We start from the raw sequence: 22,242 nt of genomic DNA on the forward strand, positions 1-22,242 counted from the left end.
CACGGCGGGGATGTGCTGTGGGACGTTGTGGGGCACCCCCTTGTGGGGCGCAGATGTGAACTCGCTACACAGTTAATGCGTCCAGCTAATCCGAATTCGCAATGAATAAACCTCAGAATTAATAGAACTAATGCACCATTCATTCTATTTTACTGAAGTCTCATGAATAACTTTATTGGAAAAGATTATTTTACTTCCCAACTACAAACCCAACACTAATTACCTCATTGGCAAAACCTGTCAATACCAAGTATTTAGGCTTTTACTAACTAATAGTGGTGGACAAACAAATAAAGCGCGGAAATATACTACTATAAATCACACATGGATTGATTAGGTTCAAGTATATCCTCGTTTCACCAAAGTAGCATCCTCAAAACTACACAATAAGTTTTGACATCGCCATTCAACTTCCATAATAGTATGCTGCATCTTAATTCTCAGTGACAGAAAAATCAGATGCTTTTTCCTTTGATTTTTAATCTGAAGAAAAACAATGTGTGCATTTCTCCTCTATGATTATCCTGTAATTAGCTAACAAGCCGAACCAGTACTGAGTTAAGCATAATGAGATATTTATACAGTATCTACATGGCTAAGAACAATTTCTACATACCCATACATATAAAGGGAGTTCCCCAATGGTTTGGCAGGAGATGCTTACCAAATATACCGGTCCATGAATTGTATCAATACAGAGTCCAGCACCAGGTGGTAATGTAAGATCTGCACATGCTGATACAGAGATGATATCTGCAACATCAACTTTGGTAGTTGATTTATTGTTCACTGCACCTCCAGACCTGTCAGAGAGGTTTGGTGGTGATTGTTTTTGATCAAGTTTGTCAAGCTGCATAAACAGAAATAAAGTTTCATTAATAGAACATAAATTTTGCAACTACAATGCAGTCATACAAGGGCCTAATTAAATCTTGCAATTACTTTTTTTTTTTTTTGATCAATAAAATCTTGCAATTACTTATGAGGTCTAATTGTTTGCAAAAGGTAAAACGGGTGGAACAGTATCATAAAGTATACTATTGTTGTGCAATCACTCAGATACCAAGGCAATTCAAAAGGCTTTGTATAGTCCAGGTATCTAAATGACACCAAAACAATATAGTCTGTCACTGCAAGATACTGCTTGTAAAAAACGTCGACATAAGCAAATTTTTCCTGAGTTATTGTGCACGTAACGGTACTCGTAACTCGTAAGATAACCTACAAACATCAGTATCTAGATGTTTTGACAATACCAATTTGATTCTTTATAAGCCTAATACATAAAATATACAACATTTCTAAATTTCATATCTCCCTCAACTCACCCACCCTCCGCTACTTCCTTATAGTCTCCTACTTCCAGGTAAACTCAACTCAATAGCATGTTCTCTGTCAAGAGCATGTCCTCAATCAAATCGCACATCTTTAGGTCATTGATAAAACTTTGGGATGACAAACATATGAATGCGGGTTGAAGACTGAGGGTGGTCACTTCATGCTAAAAATGCTACAAATACCAATGATAACCAGGACAAACATTGGGTCAGTTTCCTAGTCCAAGTTGGAGTTTATATAGGGATGTCGGAGTTCATAAGATGAGTCTATTAATAGATCCCTTGCCAGTGAATTTTCTTTTTTCTTTTTGATCAATAACAGTGAATTTTATTAAAGATTGAGAAAGTACATAAATAAGGAGCTAAAAAAACTACACTCCCTAATACATCAATGTACACCCAACCGTAAACAATTACAAAACAGCCCAAAAAATAGAGTTTCTGTTCACCCCTTGCCTAGCTAAGCCATCTGCCAATGAGTTTGCACTTCTCTTTACCCATGTACAACTAACTTCCATGTCCTTACTCAGCCACTTAAATTTCCTCTTTTCATTGTTGTAGTTCCAGAGCTTGGATTTGTCCTCTTTTAACCAGTTCACTACAATTTCAGAATCACCTTCTATGATCAATTTCTTAACATGCATGTCTTTGACCCTTTGTACGCCTTCAAGAGCTCCTAATATCTCAGCCCTCAAGGAGTCTCCCACCCCAATTGGGCCAGAATACATAGCTAACAGATTCCCTTTTTCATCTCTTATCGCTCCCCCTATTCCAGAGGGCCCTGGATTGCCCAAACTACTGCCATCAAAGTTCAGTTTGATAAACCCGCTTGGTGGAGGGGTCCAATAAGAACTTGAAGCTTTCTTAACTGAAGTTGATTCTGCAATTTCCTTCCAATTCCTTAGCATCTCATCAACTGAGAACTCAGCAAACAATTCCAAAGTTTTTAACCAATGTATCACCCTAATGTGAATAATCTCCAATATTACTTCCAAGATTCTCTCTTTGTCTAGAAAAATCCGCGAATTTCTCTCCTCCCAAACAGTCCAACAAACTGCAGCCCTTACACATCTCCACATAACCTTTGCCCTTTTTGTTGAGCTGGGCATGGAAGTGAATAAGCTTTGCACTTTCAAAGGGGGAGTCCACCCTGCACCCAAACAAATAAGTAAACCATTCCCAAATAGCTTTAGCAAACTGACAAGAAATTAGTAAATGGTATCTAGACTCACCATCAAATTTACAGAGAACACATCAATGAGGAGACAAACAGCTATTGGGTCTTTTTCTTTGAAGTAAATCTCCTTTATTAACTCTTTCCAGAAAGGCTTCCCAACAAAAACTCCCAACCTTCGAAGGTATAGGTTGACACCACATTTCTTTAACAGGGAATGACAGTCCAACAGAAGAAGGCTGTATCAGGGCTTTGAAGAAAGAGGCACAGGTGTAGGAGCCCAAGGGAGTGAGTGTCCAAATTCTATTGTCTTCCTTTGTTGGCTCTAGGAAGATCCCTTCAAGGATGGATAATAAAGCTGAAATACAACCTAATTCTGTGACCCTCATATCTCTTCTCAACCCCAGGTTCCAACCGAATCCAGAAGGTGATTTAGAAGGTACAAGGAAGGAGGAAACTAGTTCATTTTTAAGGGTAGAGATAGCAAAAATAGTTGGAAATTGATCTTTCAAAGGGAAATCCCCAACCCAAACATGTTCCCGGAATTTAATTAGGTTGCCTGAGTGCAAGTCATACCTGATCCAGGGAGAGAACACAGGCAAAGTAGCTTGAATAGCTTTCCAAGGAGATGCTCTTGTAGTCCTTGCTAGAATCCCAAAGTCCCATCCATTGTCTGCCACTCCATGAATACTTCGCACTATCTTTACCCAAAGCTTTTCTTTCTCCAATGAAAATCTCCATAGCCATTTCCCTAATAATGCTAAGTTCCTATTCCTTATGTTCCCAATTCCCAAACCACCCTCCTTCTTACTCCTACACACCATCTCCCACCTAACCCTATGGCCCTTCTTCTCCTCCCCTGGCTCCCATAGAAAATCTCTCATAAGTTTTTTCAACCTACTAGCCACCCTTATCGGAATCTTAAAGACTGACAAAAAATAGACAGGAAGGTTAGCTAATGTAGACCTAATTAAGATGATTCTCCCTCCAAGAGACAAATAATTTTTCTTCCACTTCGTAAGTCTCTTTTCAAACCTTTCCATAACCAGAACCTAAAATTCATCTCTCTGAGGATTATCTCCCAATGGCAAACCAAGGTAGTTTAAGGGCCAGTTACATACTACACACCCCAAAATGTCTGCACAGTCACCAACTTCCCCTTCCCCCATATTTGATGAAATAAAGTTCGGTTTAGTAAATTCTTATTCTTGCTAGGAATTTTTCTTCATTTTTTCCACATCTCCCACCTAGTAAGTGAACAAGTGATAATATCTCTTTGTTGTTTACCATAACAGCAAGAGTTCCATGGTTTTCACGGTGCCGAGGTGATGCTAAGCAATGGAGGGGGGGGGGGGGGGCACCTTGTTGCCTAGTCACCTAGGCATGGGATTTATTTTGAATGCGAACCATATATCCTAGGGTAATTCCCTAGGTTTAGCAAGCAGCAACCATCTTTCACTATTAGATGTCTATGATCTTCATAAAAAATGCATAAACTTCATTTAAAGCATAAAAATCAACATATTCATTAAAAAACGGAAGAAAGAGAAGATTTCAGAAAATTGAGGGCTGAGCATCTATTTTTGTCCTAAGAAAAGAAGAGAAGAAAGAAAGGATGAAAAAACTCACAATTTTGAGTTTTTCCATGCATATTAGCTCAGGTTTTGAAGTCTTCAAGGGTTCAAGACAATATCTATCTTGATTGAACCCTAACAAATAAGAAAAATAACAAAAGTAAACTAATATTTTAACTCAGTGAATAATTTAGTTTAATAATGTCTGTTTTATTATTATAACCTCAGAAAGTACTGTGAGAAAAAAATATCTTAGTGATTGAGGTGATCCTCCATGAGTGCCTTATCGCCTAGGCATGTCATCACTCTACACCTGGGGCATATGCCAGAGACGTTAATACCTCTGAGGCATATGCCTCAGGTGCAAGGCCCCCCTTTCTTGATTGTCATAATAAGGTAGTAGGCCTAGACCTTAGAGATGGTCTTTATTTTTTCGTACGTCAGTGGGTAATTTTTGTATCATTTGGGGTAGGAAAAAGGCACACTCATTGGCTGATTTGATTTTTCATTTGATTATTAACATGTCTGTGTTTTATTGTAGGGTTGCAAGAAAGTGTTGTGACCATGCAAACTCATCGAAACCAAGTCACTTGGGCATGAATTCACTTGGGTGATTTAGTTAATAGCATGTTTGTGTTTTATTGGAGGGTTGCATGAAAGTGTCAAGGTTGTTCAAACTAATCACTCAACATGTTAGGCAGTTAGGCTACCTTGATATTTCTAAATTCTCATGGTAAGGTAGTAGACCCTAAAAGCAATCTCTATTTTTTCATATGCTAGCAGATTGTTAGTGTGTCATTTCGAGTAGCAACAGCAGGATCCACTCAATATATAAAAGTATAGTGAAATGAAAAATATTAGTGAAAAGGGCACTCTTGGAGCTCCGGTATGCTCACACAAGGGGCTTGGTCAAGGGTTTGGGGGAGGAGCCCCCAGCCCAACCGCCATGCTTAAAAAACTATAAGAAGTGCAAAGTTTTACAAAGGTGCCCACCTAGGCTGAGGCACAAGAAGCATGCCAGGCATACACCTTTCTAAAGGGACTACACCTGGGCCTAGGTGAGATGCAAGCCTTGAAATACACCTCACCTATACGCCTAGGCACACCTTTTCAATTACAGGTGGAAATACATCCCTGTAAAGCATAAAAGGATAAAAGAGTAGTCGTCCAAATTTCTACACATTAGTATATACACCTTGTTTTTAGTATTCTGAGGTTTTGTGCTTTATGGGATTGCGTCTGTCACTACTGATTGTTTCACTAGCATGGCACAATTTTGGATAAGGAAATGGATGTTTTCGTAAGGGATAGGGAAAATACTTCATTTACAGATAAATGCAATGTCCAAGAAGTCTCAATAATGATGAGGCTTCCAATTTTTTTCCTTCTCACAAATACAACGTCATTTCTAGTCTTCTTCCTTTTTTTTTACAAGGGTGCTTTATATTTAGACTTGAATTAGTTTAATCAAGACGGTTATAAAACCTACCAAAAATACTTGAATGTGAGGTGGGAGCCCTAAGTTAGAAAATGGTGCCACATTAGGATAAGATTTGTGTTTTTAAGAGTTTAATTTGTCTAGGAATGTCCTTAAGTAGGTATTTGGTCTACAAAATGAAGATGGGGTGGTGTAATGAAGTTACTCTGAATAAAGGATTTTCTTCATTATTTGTGTGTGTATGCATGTACACCTATGATACCAATATATCTGTACAAGAGTGTCATATCATGTAGGATACTTCATTTTAAGTGTAAATTTCATGTCTGACACCTTCTCCAGCCATGTCCTTGGTATATCTGAGTAACATAGGTGTTAAAACCACTCATACAGTCCACGGCCATCACACCAACCAGAACTTGGGGTTCAAGAATTTCCTACTCTTATTTTCCAATGTTTTCCCAAATTTCCTTGTTTTTAATCAATTATGACATCAGCTGATTCCACAACCAATCAATTTGAATGGGACAGTCAAACCAATGAACTATGTACTGCCGAGAAAATGGTTCAATATCTTGTGCAGTTTTAAATACATTTTGTAATTAAAAAAGATGAATCCTACCTGCAGGAGTCCTTCATGGTTCAGTACAAACTGTGATTCCTTCCAATCACTATGAGGTGCAAGTGGGTTCCCTGCAGGTGGTGCTGTCAGATATCCGACCTTAAGATAGGGCAGAGGTAGCTGTCAAGAAAGAAATTGTCATAATAAAATATATAAAGAAAAATAACTGCATCAACCAACCAACAACCAACTAAATGGCATCATAATTCTTGAAAGAAAAAAGAACACAATCATTTTTCATGTGGGTTGCCAAATTATCTATGCTCTCATCAGGTCAGATTTTCACTTCAAAAACTAGTCAACAACTGACTAAATCAATAAGTTGCAAAACAAATTTTTCTTGCAACACCTCAACTCGTTGTAGAGTATTACCCAAGAACATCCATACTCTAACATCATCCATCTTAACTGGCTATTCTGGTAATAGATTCAGTTTAAAGCAGCTTTATGAGCTGTAAAACCTATAACTTTTAATGCAAAGGAAAAAACTATCAGGCAAGCTCAAACAGAAAACAAATTTTTCTTGCAACACCTCCACTCGTTGTAGAGTATTACCCAAGAACATCCATACTCTACATCATCCATCTTAACTGGCTATTCTGGTAATAGATTCAGTTTAAAGCAGCTTTATGAGCTGTAAAACCTGTAACTTAATGCAAAGGAAAAAACTATCAGGCAAGCTGAAATAGAAAACATTATAAACCCAATGAACCTAAAAAAGACATCCTGGACCATATGTTTAGGAATTAGGACACATAAGGACCATTGCTTGGTGCAATACACGTGTGAAAACATAGGCTCAACTCTGAGAGTGGCTACTTTGTGCAAAAAATGACAAAGGTTAGGTTTATATCCAGTGTTCCCCTCCCAAGACCCCATAAAGGATAAATCTACTAAGATGCCAATGGTTTGATTTTCCAAGTTTTTCTTGAAGCCTCAATGTTTTCCTTTTTTTTCTTTCTTTTTATAATTCTTATGCTATGCAATGTTTTATATGGCCATGTTTACAAGCCAGCCTTCCAGAGGTTTACACGCTGGACATCCATAAATACATGAAAAGTTAGTAACTGTGAAGCTGTGATGAATGGAAAAGTGACATTGTTTAAATGTCTGTTGTACATATAATCACATGCTAAGCATTCTACTCTCTTCATATAACATTTCACCATATGGAATATATTTGGACTTCGATGACAAATGAAAAATACATGCAAGTCTATGATGTAATATGAAAGATCAATACTAACCATAGACCTCACAAGTCTCAATGCACTGCGGTATACCTGCATATCAGAAACAATAAAATCAATAATTTGTCATTATCATTAAATGGAAATTGAGAATAGACACCATATTTCTAAACCTAGCTTCTACTTCTTGAATGAGAATACAAGTGACAAAGGGCATATCAATAATCAAACCATTGTATCTAAGAAACAACATGATATCACCAGCTCACAGATGTCTGTCTCACTCTAATCTGAGTGAGCTCTTTGGTTATTCCCCCATCACTAAAGATGACAACTATACTCTATGACAAAGACAAACCCATAGAGGATGAAATCAAAGGAGTTAATCTTCTCCATGGGGGCACTAAAGCGCCTGGACCTGATGGCCTATCTCTTTTACCAATAATTATGGGATTTCATCAGATCCAAATTCATATTGTTCATGCTAGAGTACACAAAACAGGGGTATTTTGGTCATTTGGGTTTATCTATTTGAGAGTGAAAGGTCTATTTTGTTTAAGTTTAAGTTATGTGCCCCATCACTTATGAGGGACAATATGGTCTTTCTTGTAACTATGTTATTGGAGATAAATACAAGTGGGTCGACTAGAGAGGACTGATTTTCCTCTACTGGCCGAACCCTTCTTCTTCTTCTTCTTCTCCTTCTTCTCTACTATAACCTAGGACTAAATAAGGTTTTCACATGGTATCAGAGCGCATGTAACAAGTTCAGATCTTCTCGTCTTGCTCTTTTATTCTGGTTTACCCAGTTTTTTTTTTTTTTTTTTATTGCCCTCCTCTCTAGGGTTTTGCAGATTTCTCAAGAACCACTGGGAGATTAAGGGAAAGGTTGAAAAGGAGTTGTCGTTTTTCTCTGAGGAGGCCTTCATGCCTCCGGTTTGTGTTGCAGTGGCTGTTTGTGGTGATTGGTAGGAAGCTCTCAATTCGATGGTATGAAGAGAGCAGGTTCGGGTGAACAGTGTTCAGCTGTGTATTTGAAGAAGTTGGTGGTGCTGAAAGTGAGATAAATTTTGTGGAAGTGCATGAGGTTATGCTGAATATTTGAAGGTGAATACTCTACATATAGCAGTGATTTCTTTGTGAGGTAAGGTGAATTAGTTAAGATGGCATCGATTGGAGATGGGAATGACAATAAAACAGGCGTTATGATTTCTCCAGATTACTAAATGTTCAAATGACATCTATTAAGTTGAATGGTGAGAATTATGTGCCGTGGGAAAAATCTGTGGAGGTGTTTTTAAAAGCCAAGAAAAAAGTAAAACATGTGAGAGAGGAGAAACCCTCATCTGATTCTCTAGGGTTTAGTGACTGGGAACAGGAAGATGCACAAATAATGACATGGCTGTGGAATAGCATGGAACCAAAAATTAGCATGAACTTTATGTTCCTAGACACAACTAAAGAAATTTGGGATCATGCTAAGAAACTGTATTCCGGGAAAGACAATACAAATAGGGTGTATCAGTTGTACCAAGAGTACTTTAATCTGAAGCAAGGCAGTCAAAGCTTGGAGGAATACTATGCAAGTATGAGGAATATCCAAAATGAGCTCAATGTGTATAATCCTCTGACACAGGATGTTCAGATTCAGCAATAACAGCGTGAGCAACTTGATGTGACAAGGTTTCTGGTGGGTTTGAAAGCTGAATATGAGCCTGTCCGAGCACAAATACTAGGGGGTCTGCTCTTCCCTCACTTGAAGAAGTTTTTGCCCGTCTTAGGAGGACATCTATTGAGTCTATAGAGCATTCTTCTCTCTCAGACAGATCTGGTTTTGTGGTGACTAGAGGGGGAGGCCGTGGAAATAGAGGTGGCAGTGGTGGTCGTGGACTTCCAGGTAACTGTGGTGGTCCCATGTTTAACCGTGCTGGTGGCCGATGTGGAGGTCAGGACTCAAGGGGAGGTCGTGGTAAAGGAAGAAGTAATGCCCCTAGGAATTGTACATACTATGGAATAGAGGGGCACACGGTTAATTTCTGCTATGATTTACATGGTCCACCCAACACTTGCGCTAACCATGCTGTGACTAAGGGTAGTGGTACAGCTACTGAAAGTCAGCAAACTGACCCGATCCCCTCCACATCTACTGGTGTTTCTAGGAAGGAGATGGTGAGTGTACCCCGTGCAGTATATGAGCATTTTCTTCAGACAACTTCTCAGCAGAACAGAGCTACCCTTGCCCATTCAGGTATGGCTTGCTTGGCTTCCAAGCCTTCACACTGGATCATTGACTCCGGAGCCTCGGACCATATGTCTGAGACTCCTAATGTATTTTCTTCTCTTTCTCAGTCCTCCACATCTCAAATAGTTACTCTTGCTAATGGTTCTACATCTCTCATCTGTGGTGTTGGTGATGTTGATCTCTTCTCGTCTTTATCATCTGTTTTATATGTCCCCAAGTTCCCCTTTAACCTTATGTCTATTAGTAGATTAACCAAGTCACTTAATTGTTCCATAACCTTTTATCCCTCTTCTTGTGTGTTTCAGGATCTCAAGACGGGGATGAAGATTGGTGGAGGGCATGAGGCAGGTGGATTGTATTACCTTGGTGGTGGTGGCCCTCCAGTAGCTTTTCAGTCATCTCTTACTCCTCTTCAATGGCACTACAGACTTGGTCATCCTTCTCTCAAGGCTCTGAAGTTGCTGGTTCCTTCCTTGAGTCATCTTTCATCTTTGGATTGTGAGTCATGTCAGCTTGGGAAACATCATAGAGTCTCTTTTAGTCCAAGAGTTGATAGTCGTGTCTTGAGTCCTTTTTCTTTAGTTCATTCTGATGTCTGGGGTCCGATCAAAGTGATGTCATACAATGGCTATAAGTATTTTGTAATTTTTGTTGATGACTTTTCAAGGATGTCATGGATTTATCTTATGAAAGATCGCAGTGAATTGTTCTCTATTTTTCAAAAATTTTATGCTGAAATACATACCCAATTTGGTGTTCATATTAAAATTCTCCGCTCCAATAATGCCAAAGAGTACACCTCAATACCATTTCAGCAATACTTAGTGCACCATGGAATAATTCATCAAACTTCTTGTGCCTACACCCCACAACAGAACGGTGTAGCTGAACGGAAAAATCAACATCTCCTTGAAACTGCTCGGTCTTTGATGCTTAATATCAATGTCCCAAAGCATTTTTGGAGTGATGTTGTCCTCACATCCTGTTTTCTCATCAATCGGATGCCCATGTCCATCCTTGGAAGTCAATCCTCCTTCTCGGTGTTGTTTCCCACCTTGTCTCCGTTTCCTCTCACCCCAAGAGTCTTTGGATGTGTTTGTTTTGTTCAAAACTTGGGGCATGGTTTAGACAAGTTAGATGCACGAGCTACTAAGTGTATCTTCCTTGGCTACTCAAGGACTCAAAAAGGGTATAAGTGCTATAACCCTAACTTACATAAGTCATTTGTGTGCTCCGATGTCACCTTCTTTGAATCGGTTCATTTTTTCTCGGATACTGTGGTTTCTTCTCCTTCCCCCATAGTTCCTCTTCCCGTCGCTGTTGCAGATCCCCTTCCCGTGGTTCCCATTCCAGTTGCAGATTCACCTCCCGTGCCAATTACTACTAAGAGGCCACCAATCAGACAAGTGTATACTCACAGAAGAGCACCGACCCCTCCTCCAATTCAGCCCTCGTCGACAGATCCTGTCATTGCTTCTTCTCCCTTGGACCTTGATCTTCCTATTGCCTTGCGGAAAGGTAAACGCACTTGTACTTCTCATCCTATTTCACACTATGTTTCAGCTGCTCACCTTTCTGCTTCTCATTGCAACTTTATATCATTGCTATCATTTGTTTCCATTCCCAAGACTGTCCAGAAAGCCCTTACCTCCCCAGGGCGGCGGCAAGCCATGGAAGAGGAACTCTCTGCTCTACAACACAATTACACGTGGAAACTCACTGCTCTTCCTCCTGGTAAGCATGCTGTTGGGTGTAAGTGGGTCTACACAGTGAAGTATCTTCCAGATGGCAGTGTGGAGCGACGGAAGGCCAGGTTAGTGGCCAAGCGCTATTCTCAACTGTATGGTGTGGACTATATGGAGACATTTTCTCTTGTGGCTAAAATTGGTTCAGTTCGGGTGTTGATTTCATTAGCTGCTATGTATGATTGGTATGGTGTGGACTATATGGAGACATTTTCTCCTGTGGCTAAAATTGGTTCAGTTCGGGTGTTGATTTCATTAGCTGCTATGTATGATTGGCCTCTTGTGCAACTTGACATAAAAAATGCTTTCCTACATGGTGATCTCATTGAGGAAGTGTATATGGAGCAACCACCAGGGTTTGTTGCTCAGGGGGAGGATGGTAAGGTTTGTAGAGTCAAAAAGGCAATTTATGGACTGAAACAATCTCCACGCGCATGGTTTGGCAGGTTCAATGAAGTAGTGAAAGACTTTGGGATGAAACAATGTCAAGTAGACCGTTCTGTGTTCAGCCATGACTCAAAAGATGGGAAAATCTTGCTAGTGGTGTATGTGGATGATATTGTCGTAACTAGGAGTGACAGTAATGGGATTGATAGGTTGAAGAAATTCCTACAGGACCACTTCAATATGAAAGATTTGGGTAAGCTGAAGTACTTCCTGGGAATAGAAGTTGCAAGGTCAAGGCATGGAATTAACTTATGTCAAAGAAAATATATTCTTGACCTACTTGAAGAAACAAGACTGTTAGGTGCTAAACCAACAGACTCCTATGGAACTTAATGTCAAGTTGAGTGTTGATGCAGGTGAAGAGTTTGATGATCCTTGACGATACAGGAGGTTGGTGGGAAAGTTGAATTATCTGACTATTACCCGACTAGATATATCATTTGTTGTGAGTATGGTGAGTCAATTTATGCAACATCCTCGGATTCCTCATTGGGAAGCAGTTCTAAGGATTGTTAGGTACCTGAAGGGTGCTCCAGGTCGTGGTTTGCTATACCAAAGTGGAGGGACTCTTGAAATAGTAGGGTATACAGATGCTGATTGGGTTGGTTCTATATCAGACAGGAGATCAGCTACAGGGTATTGTACCTTCCTTGGTGGCAATCTTGTAACTTGGAAGAGCAAGAAACAAACAATGGTGGCAAGGAGTAGTGCAGAAGCTGAGTACAGAGCTATGGCTCATACCACATGTGAACTAGTATGGTTGAAGAACTTGCTGCAAGAGATGGGGTTCTCGGTTGACAAATCCATGAGACTATACTGTGATAACCAAGTTGTTGTTCACATCTCTTCCAACCCAGTCTTCCATGAGAGAACCAAGCATATTGAGGTCGATTGTCACTTTGTGAGAAAGTGACAAGTGGAGTGATAACCACATCTCATGTGAGCTCAAGAAATCAGTGGGCATATCTCTTTACAAAGTGATTGTCTTGGGGCAGAGTAGATTATATTTGTGACAAGCTGGGACTATATGACATATACTCTCCAACTTGAGGGGGAGTGTTAGAGTACACAAAACAGGGGTATTTTGGTCATTTGGGTTTATCTATTTGAGAGTGAAAGGTCTGTTTTGTTTAAGTTTAAGTTATGTGTCCCATCACTTATGAGGGACAATATGGTCTTTCTTGTAACTATGTTATTGGAGATAAATACAAGTGGGTCGACTAGAGAGAGGATTGATTTTCCTCTACTGGCTGAACCCTTCTTCTTCTCCTTCTTCTCTACTATAACCTAGGACTAAATAAGGTTTTCACTGTTTATATAAACAATCTTCAGAAATTGGTACTTTCATCCTCCCTGAACACAAGCAATTTAGCCCTTTCCACCAAGAAATACCAGAAAACACAGGCAATTTTTGACTCATTGACTTGTGCATGTTAGCTATAAGATCATAACTAAGTCCTACCTAATGATTTTTTTTTTGATCAATAACAATTTCATTAATTCACCAAAGAGGATACATAAGGAAGACAAGCACACTTATCTTCCAAGTACAATCAAGAAAACAAAAGAATAGGTAGAGACAAAAATTACAACTTAGCCCAAAACATTGAATCTCGTTCTGCCCCTTGTTTGGCTAAACCATCAGCTAGAGAATTGGCTGATCTTTTGACCCAGCACATTTTAACTTCCATCTCCCGCACCAGCCACTTAAATTTCCTCTGATTATTCTACCTCCATAAACCATTGTTGTCTGCATTCAGCCACCCTATCACCACCTCCGAATCCCCTTCAATTAAGAGTTTTCTGATGTTCATCTACTTGGCTTTCTGGACTCCTTCCATAACTACAAAGATCTCAGCTTGAAGGGAGTCACCCACTCCAATTGGGCCTGAGAACAAGGCAAAAATGACCCCATTCTCATCCCTAAAGACACCCCCAATCCCTGATTGTCCAGGGTTCCCCTACTACTCCCATCAAAATTTAATTTCATGAACCCAGCAGGTGGAGGTGTCCAAGACACACTCATTACTGACTTGGTCTGTGTGCACTTTGCTAATTCACCCCACTTCCTCAACATGTCATCCACTGTGTAACCTGTGAATAGTTCCAAAGATTTCAGCCACTGTACAACCCTAAAATGAATGATAGCCTTTAGTTCTTCCACCTCTCTCTCAGCCACTGAGAATATCTTGAAGTTTCTTTCTTCCCATATTGTCCAACATACTGCAGCCCTCAAACCATTCCACATAGTCCTTCCCCTTTTCCTACGCCACCTGAAGACAAAAGGGGACAAGCAAGTATTGGGTTGCTTCTTTTGGAGTAGATCACTAGTGTTGAATCTTTCCAAATAGGCTTACCAACAAAAACTACCAACCCTAGGAGGGATTGCCTTGCACCAAACCTCATCAACAGGGAAAGGGGGGATTACAGGACTGGTAGACTGGCTTAGGACTTTGAAAAAGGAAGCACAAGAAAACAAGCCAGTGGGGGTAGGGGTCCAAATTCTAGAGTCCGCCCTTGTGGGGTCTAAGACAACATTATCAAGAAGTTCAAGAAGGCTCGAAATATTAGCAAAGTCTAAATCCCTCAAGGCCCTTCTGAGACCCAAATTCCTCCCAAGCCCAGAATTTGAAGAGGACGGGGTAATGAAGGATGAAACTGGCTCATTTTTAAGATCAGATAGAGAATACAAAGAAGGAAACTGATCCTTTAGAGGGGCATTCCCCACCCAAGTTTGTTCCCAGAATTTTATGGAGTTAGCGGAATTCAGATCATACCTGATATTGGGGGAGAATACTGGAAGCAGATCGTGAATGGCCTTCCAAGGAGAAAAGCTTGTGGTCCTAGCTTTGATTCCAGCATCCCAACCATTGTGCTCCAGCCCATGTATACTTGCCACAATTCTAGCCCATAGCTTCTCCTTCTCCAAGGGGAACCTCCACAACCACTTCCCTAGAAGAGCCATATTCCTTCTCCTAACATTCCCGAGCCCCAAACCACCACAAATTTTACTCCTGGACACTACCTCCCAGCTGACTCTATGATCCCTCTTCTCCTCTCCCAGCTCCCACAAGAAGTCTCTAATCAACTTCTCCAACCTGTTAGATACCTTCACTAGGATTTTGAACACAGACAGAAAGTAGATGGGTAAATTACCAAGCGTGACCTTAATCAGTGTAACTCTTCCACCAAGAGACCAATCTTTTTTCAAACCTTTCCACCACTGGGTTCCAAAAGCTCTCCCTCGTACAGTTGTCACCTAATGGTAACCCTAAGTAATTCAATGGCCACCTTGACACTTCACACCCCAACACTTCTGTACTCTCCCTGATCTCTCCCTCCTCCATATTCACCCCTGCTACACAACTTTTCCCAAAGTTCACCTTCAAGTTAGACATTCAAATAGTTGTATCACCAACTTCAAGTTCCTGATAAAGCTCACATTGACACCTTCACAGAATAGAATCGTGTCATCAGCAAATTGTAAGTGAGTGAGGGGGGTTTCCGTCCTCCTGACTCTCCAACCTCTAATGAGACCCCTCGAGTCTGCATTGCCACCTTCACAGAATAGAATCATGTCATCAGCAAACTGTAAGTGAGTGAGGGGGGTTTCCGTCCCCCCGTCTCTCCTACCTAATGATGAACTTGGGACTTTCTTCCAAAAATAATAACTCTCTTTCAAAGTACCTTCATTCCTGAGAAACAATTGTTGTAATATTGTTATTACCCAAAAGATCATAAACTTGAAGACAAAAATGAAGATAAGGAATGGACTCTTTTTATTTGGGCATACCCAAAGAATAACATAGGGTCAAATGGGCCTTCCTCCTAATGGTGTTAGAGCAACTTTCTTTATTTTTCTTCCACAATTCAGAGAATTTATCCAGCTGTGCATATCCACCATGAGCATCTCTATGCTAATTAATAACAAGCCTATTACTTCTATAACTCGAAACCAGGTAGAGGCCTCCAACAAGGATGCCCTTTCTCCCTCCACTAATTTATCATTTATGTTGATGATTTCTCCAGGTTGATGACCAGAATACAAATACAACATATCAGAAGGCTAAAACTTGGCAAGACAGCTCCTCAATTGATCCACCTCATGTTTGTGGATGATCTCCATGTATTTGGCCAAGTATATGAAATCTAAAAGATGATCCTCCTAATTAGAGATTGATCCACATAGGGGTGTAATCTGGGCTGGGTTGGGCATTTGTTAAATTTCGAGCTGGCTTGAGCCCATTGTAGTTGAAATTCTTCAACTTAGGTAACCCAATTTGTACCTCAAGGCCTAGACAAGTGATGAACTTCAATAAATCCTTAATTGTGTTAAATGGAAATGTTCACAGAAGGTATGTAAGAGTCATTTGTAGCATGCTTGGTTTTAAACCATTAGCTGGCAAAGAACATTACTTAGGGGGTCTTTGGTTCATAGGAAGATCAAAAAGAGTTACTTTCTTTTATACCATTAAAGGGTCAAGCAAATTGGGTGAATAGAAAGTGGTATTCTCTCTCATACAGGGAGAACAATCCTCACTAAATCAACCCTAACCTCCATCCCTATTTACCACTGTCCTCCATGAAAATACTCATATCTATCTTTGAGGAATTAAATAAAGTTTCTTGAAATTTCTGGTGGCGTTTCATGGCAACCTGGATTAATTTTCATAAGCAAAAATGACTTTGGGTGTCTGAGTACTTGAGAGGCACTTGCTTGAAGTATACGTTCTCCAAATATCTAACCTTAAAATAGATCCAGGAAGTAAAAGTGGTGGCCAAATCTTCCAACAGATGGCATAGAATTATCTCCTGCCATGGTAAACTAGCTATGGAAGTTAATATTAGGACATGGAAGGACTAATGGATTCCTAGACAGCTAGACTACAGATCTTAAGACCCAGCACCATGCAATCCCTAACCCACATGTTTGATTTGGATTACAATAACAGTCCAACATGTTTGATTTGGATCTTACCTGTATCTTTGTACAAGGGCCACTAACCCACCTCTCTAACAACCACTCGAGAATGATTCAAGTTAAAACATGTCCTTAGCAGTTTATACATTAAATCACTCATCAAATCTTAATCTCAAACCCATGAGTTCTAAATATTCTTTTGTATGGAGGTTTAGGGACCCTCTCCCTCCCAAATAATACAGTTTCTTTTCACTTGTCAAAAAAAAAAAACCTTATAACCAACATTCTCCTAACAAGTCAGACAGAAACCACTGGTCCAACCAAGGCCAAGATTTCTGATAAGTTGAGGTCAATGGGTAGCACTCTAATCAGGTTGGATTCGGATTTTGGACCAGATCTAGACACATCTGGATCTGATTCAATTATTGAAACTTAAGATTCAACTCTAATCTGAAATCCAAAATATCAGATTCACAGCTTTTCTATCATTAAAATAAAGCACATTTAAATTTTGTTAAAAATTAATTACTTTTATTTTATATATATAATAAATTAATATAACAGACTCAAATGGGGTCAAATTTGCATCCAAGCCAAATATTAAATGGATGCAGGTTTTAGCATCCAAATCCGAAACTGTTGTTAGGACTGTCAATGGGCTATTAGTGGGCCTATTTTTAAACTGTGTTTCTATTAAGTTGGGGTATTCTTCTAATATCCAATTTGTTTTGAGCACCCTAATATATACGCCGCCCCTAATACTTTTTTGGCAATCCTTTCTCTTTTCTGCTCTCTTCTTCTTCCTTTTCATTCCAGATGGTATCAGAGCAGCTCGGTTTTCTCTGGAAAAGATTGTGGCCTTTCAAATCTGGGTACCTGATTGGGTAAGGTTTTTTCTGTGCTAATTTTCCCTTTTTGGTCATGAGACCGAAAGGGTGATTGTTTGGGTGTTTCACACGTATCATATGATGGATTTTTTGAGTGTTTGGAGAGGTATCTCTCAGTGTTCTTTATGGTTGTGGCCTGAGATCTAGTCGGTTGTGGTGTAAGCCTTATTTTTGGATCTCTAGTATCCAGGCCTGTTTGTTTCTTATTGTGCTGGTTTGTTTGTACTGGAAGTTCCTTACTCTTCTTGCAAGATTCAAGACTGTTGCAGTGTTTATCCTGTGAAGTCCAGCTGCAGGGTTCTTCCTCACTGTTTTGTTTTGACTTGGTAGTGCTTGGAGGTATCTTATACTGCTATTTACTACTTGTGGAAGGTGTTCTGTGTAGTGTGTTTGGTTGCTTGCAGTGGACTGTTAATTTTAGAAGAAAAAAAAAAGACGGTCACTCTCTTGTTAGTGCTGTTATTTGCTTGTTTGGTTCAAGGTATTTGTGGAATTATTATACTTACTGCACTTAGACAATGTCAACTGATGATTCAGCCATATCTGAAGTCTGAAGTCACTGGAGGTCAGAATATGGTCAGTCCAGGGGCTGAAAGCTGGGGTTTCCCTGTTGCTATTACACTCCTTGATGGGGTGAACTATTTGGAGTGGTCCAAAAGTGTTAAACTGTATGTTGGGTCTAGAGGAAAGCTTGGATACTTGTCCAGTGACATTCCTCAACCAAAAGAGGCTGGTGCACAGCCCATGATAAGTGAGTTCAAGAGAATTATTTGATTATGTCTTGGCTTGTTACTTCTATTCATCCAAGTCTGAGAAAGAACTTTATGTGGGCTGAATCCATGAAGGAGATATGGGATCAGGCTAAAGCTACTTTCTCTGAGTAGAGGCACTATGCTTGTATTTATCAACTACAAGTTGAGTACTCCAATTGTAAACAGGGGGAGATAAGTCTGTCAGGTTACTAATCATCTCTCACCTCCATGTGGAAGGAACTTGATCATTATCAAAGAATTGATTGGAAGATTGAATCAGATGCAAGAGAGTACAAAAGGCTTGTAAATCAGCAACGAGTATTTGCCTTCTTAGCAGGATCAAACTCTATACAGATCTCTACAGTATCCAATTGTATGTCCTTCCAACCCACAGTGAGTACAAAAACCTAGTATTGCCATTTCTGCCTTGTCCATGACCACCCCTAAAAAAAACAGATGACCATGACCACCACTACCATGTCCTCCATAAGTCCACGATCCTGTTCATGATTTCTAGATACAACCAGTGCTGCTTGATCAGATGTCTAGGTGGACTCAGATAATTTGGCCCTCTGTAGTCGGGAAAATACATCCTCTATGTCAGGTACCTCTACACTGCCCAAAATTTGAGCTCTCCCTAATTCGTACTCAGGTTTCATTCCTAAAGGAAATGTGGCTACACACAATTCCTTTCTCTGCTTTTCCAATAACAGTTATATCACTGGTAATAGGATGATATATATTAAGCTCCTCACAAATGCTCACAATATCCTAGTAATAATCTTCAAGAGACTTATCTCCCTGTTGTAAGTTAAAAAGGACTGAAATAACTGATATAAACTAGTAATATTATTACTCCACGAGTACATCCTCTTCACATGCTCCCAGATCTGCTTTGATTTGAAGTATCAAGAAATATCAGAGTACTGCTAATTTTTGTCTCCATAGAATTCCACAGCCATGTTTTAATCTGTGCATCTTCTTGTAACCACTTTTGAGTACTTGGAATTATCAATCCTGAGCTTCTTATCAGTGAGATACTTTAACTTCCCAAAAGCTGTGAGTGAAACCTCTACTAATTTTGCCCAAACAGCATAGTTTGCACTACCATTCAACTTAATGGTGATCAACATAAAGGTTGTGGGGGCCATAACACTTAATGGTGGTCAGCATAGTATCTCACTGTTCTCACACAAAATGAAATCACAACCAAATTTCACCAACCTGATCACATTCACAGTTCACAAACACACCTACCACGTCACTGAAAATCTTTCCACAGCCTTAGTTCCACCACAGAATCAGTCCCATCACAAAATCACAAGAAATATTTTTCACTTCACAGTACTAATCAGAACCAACCATCACTTTCCCTCTTGGTTTTGATCCAGACTTCCAGTAGAGGATCACAAATATCACTGAAAACCTATCACGGCACCTGAGATGGTTAGAACCATCACTAATCACCCAAAAACAGTTCAGACACTATGGAGAAGAGAATATGGTATTACAGAAGCACAGAACAGTTCAGACTGAAATAGAAAGGAAGAAAGAAAGAAAAGAGAAGAGAATAGAGGAGAGCAGAAGAGAGAAGAGAATGGAGAGAAACTGCCGAACTGATTAGAGAGAGATTAGAATGTCTTAATCCTCTCTAAGCAGTTGGCCCAGCTTTATATTAAACTATAAATAAAAAACAGAATTTCAGATCACAGTTTTTAAGGCGCCAAGGCAAGGCTCGACAGAGGGGCGCCTAGGCGATGGATTATTTTTTTTTTTAAGTAAAACCATATATACTAGGGTAGTTCCCTAGGTTCCATAACCATCTTTCCTTAATAATTATCCATAATTTTCATAAGAGAAGTATAAATTTCATGTTTTAAGTTTAGAAAATCAACATTTTATGAGAAGAAAAGGAACAAAGGAAAGAAAATTCAAAAAATATAGGGGCTGAACTCCTACTTTTGTTATGGGAAAAGAAGAAAAGGTGGAAGAAGAAGAAGATCTATAAGAAGAAAATGTGTTGATTAGACAAAATTTTTAAGTTCTTCCCTTGCTTATTGGTTCAGGTTCTGAGATCTTTGAGGATTCAATCAATGATCAAAACTTCAACATGATACACCCCGTATTGGGTGTATTTTATTGTATCTTTGGCGCCCCAATACACATGTTTACAGGTGTTTTCGGGAACCCATTTTTTAAAATAATATATATATATATATTAAATGAAATAGAAAACCAAAGAAATAAAAAAATAGGGGGAGTATCATTATAAGTACTGATACACCTCTGCCGATACACAGAGGTGTATCGATACTTTGAACTATGGGTTCAATACAGCAGTTAGCAATGTTTGTGTTGATTAAATCCCAACAACTAAGAAAATAAATAATAAAAAGAAATTAGTACATAAACACATAAAATGAGTATTCTAGTTTAATAATGCCTATTTTATAATTATAATGTCAAAAAATGAAAATATAAAAGTATTTTATAACATAGTGCACAAAACTACTTGGCGATTGGGCAAGGCGAGCCTCCAAGGGCGCCTTGTCACCTAGGCATCGCCTTGACAACTATGTTTCAGATATACCCTTATTTATGAAAAACAGTTGATTGGAGTGTCCTTAATTCAAGATATAATTACTAAACTACCCTGCCACCCAAATAAACCCAAAATAATGTTCTTTAATACTCTCTTTTAACAGTACTTTGAAACATAATTACCATCATAGTTTACCTAAAATTTACTACACAAGGTAAGTGGCATAAACCAATTATGCCAGTTGCTGGACAAGAAAAAGAATATTGATATCTTGAAACCCTAGCTAATCATAATCTAATTCAACAATCTGCTCAGTACCATGCACTATTGTCCTTGATTTCATGAACTATGTAAGTACTCCATTGGATTCTAAAAAAAAAAAAAAAAATCTTGCTGATTCAGTTGTTAAAAGTGGCAGATGGTGGTTAGCACTCTTTACATTGATAAAGGTCAAGCAGGGGTGGCACAAGGGGAGATCATGGGCCAGCCCAGTCTGAGATATGGAACTATGTCACTTAATACACTATATTTAATATAAATACTAATTTATATAAATATAAATTATATATAATATATTATGTGTCATCTCATAATCATAAATAGTATACCAAGGGGCTTGGGACAAAAGTGGCTCCTAGAACTAGGAATGCAAAATGTTTAACATCACAGTATCTATTTGAAGTAATGCAACTGGGAAAAAAATAAAGAGATTGAGAATTTACATGCTTGAATATGTTTCATATGTCATGTATACATATTTTAACCTGAGATAATAGTTTTTTTGATAAATGAATAATGATTTTATTAATAAGAAAGGATGTGTATATTCACCCTACGAGGAGGCATGAGATGTTACCTCCCCTTAGAGGTGAGAGCATAACCAAACTCTTTACAGAATACAGTCATAAAGTAGCGCAAAATAAATTCAACCCTTGAGACCCCCCTTGCTTGGCCAAAAAATCAGCTGTCATTTGCCAATCTGCTAACCCACTGAAAACTGACTGACATATTTCTTTTGAGCCAATTAACTTTCTTAAGAAGATCCCAGTAGCCCTAGAAAACTGTTTCTGGATTCGATAGCCAACCCACTACCACCTTAGAGTCTCCCTCAACTATCAGATTTTCCACTTCTAGTTGGTTGGCAACCAGTATTCCTTGTACTGCAGCCAGTATCTCAGCCCTTGTCAAATCACCAACCCCATTGGTCCTGAAAATAGGGATAGAATGTTGCTATCCTCATCTCTTAAGACCCCTCCTATACCCAAAGGTCCTGGATTACCTTGACTGCTCCCATCAAAGATCAGCTTTATCACGCCCTCTTTAGGAGGTCTCCAAACTACCTGTAGTCTATTTTTTTTAGCAGCTATGGAG

At 39.2% G+C, this 22,242-nt stretch overlaps 1 protein-coding gene across 1 annotated transcript in view; it reads right to left on the minus strand.

Moving 5' to 3' along the window:
- LOC104604691 (Tetratricopeptide repeat (TPR)-like superfamily protein) overlaps positions 1-22,242 on the minus strand; it is an 83,641-nt gene that overhangs the window by 781 nt on the left and 60,618 nt on the right. Inside the window, exons 11-13 of the mRNA XM_010269157.3 lie at positions 7,393-7,428; positions 6,146-6,265; positions 665-850 (exon numbers count right to left, since the gene is read on the minus strand). Of these exons, the coding sequence (XP_010267459.1) occupies positions 665-850; positions 6,146-6,265; positions 7,393-7,428 (342 nt within the window). The remainder of the gene's footprint in view (positions 1-664; positions 851-6,145; positions 6,266-7,392; positions 7,429-22,242) is intronic.

Source organism: Nelumbo nucifera, chromosome 1 (assembly GCF_055504915.1).
Source record: "Nelumbo nucifera cultivar China Antique chromosome 1, China Antique-T2T, whole genome shotgun sequence".
NCBI lineage: Eukaryota > Viridiplantae > Streptophyta > Magnoliopsida > Proteales > Nelumbonaceae > Nelumbo > Nelumbo nucifera.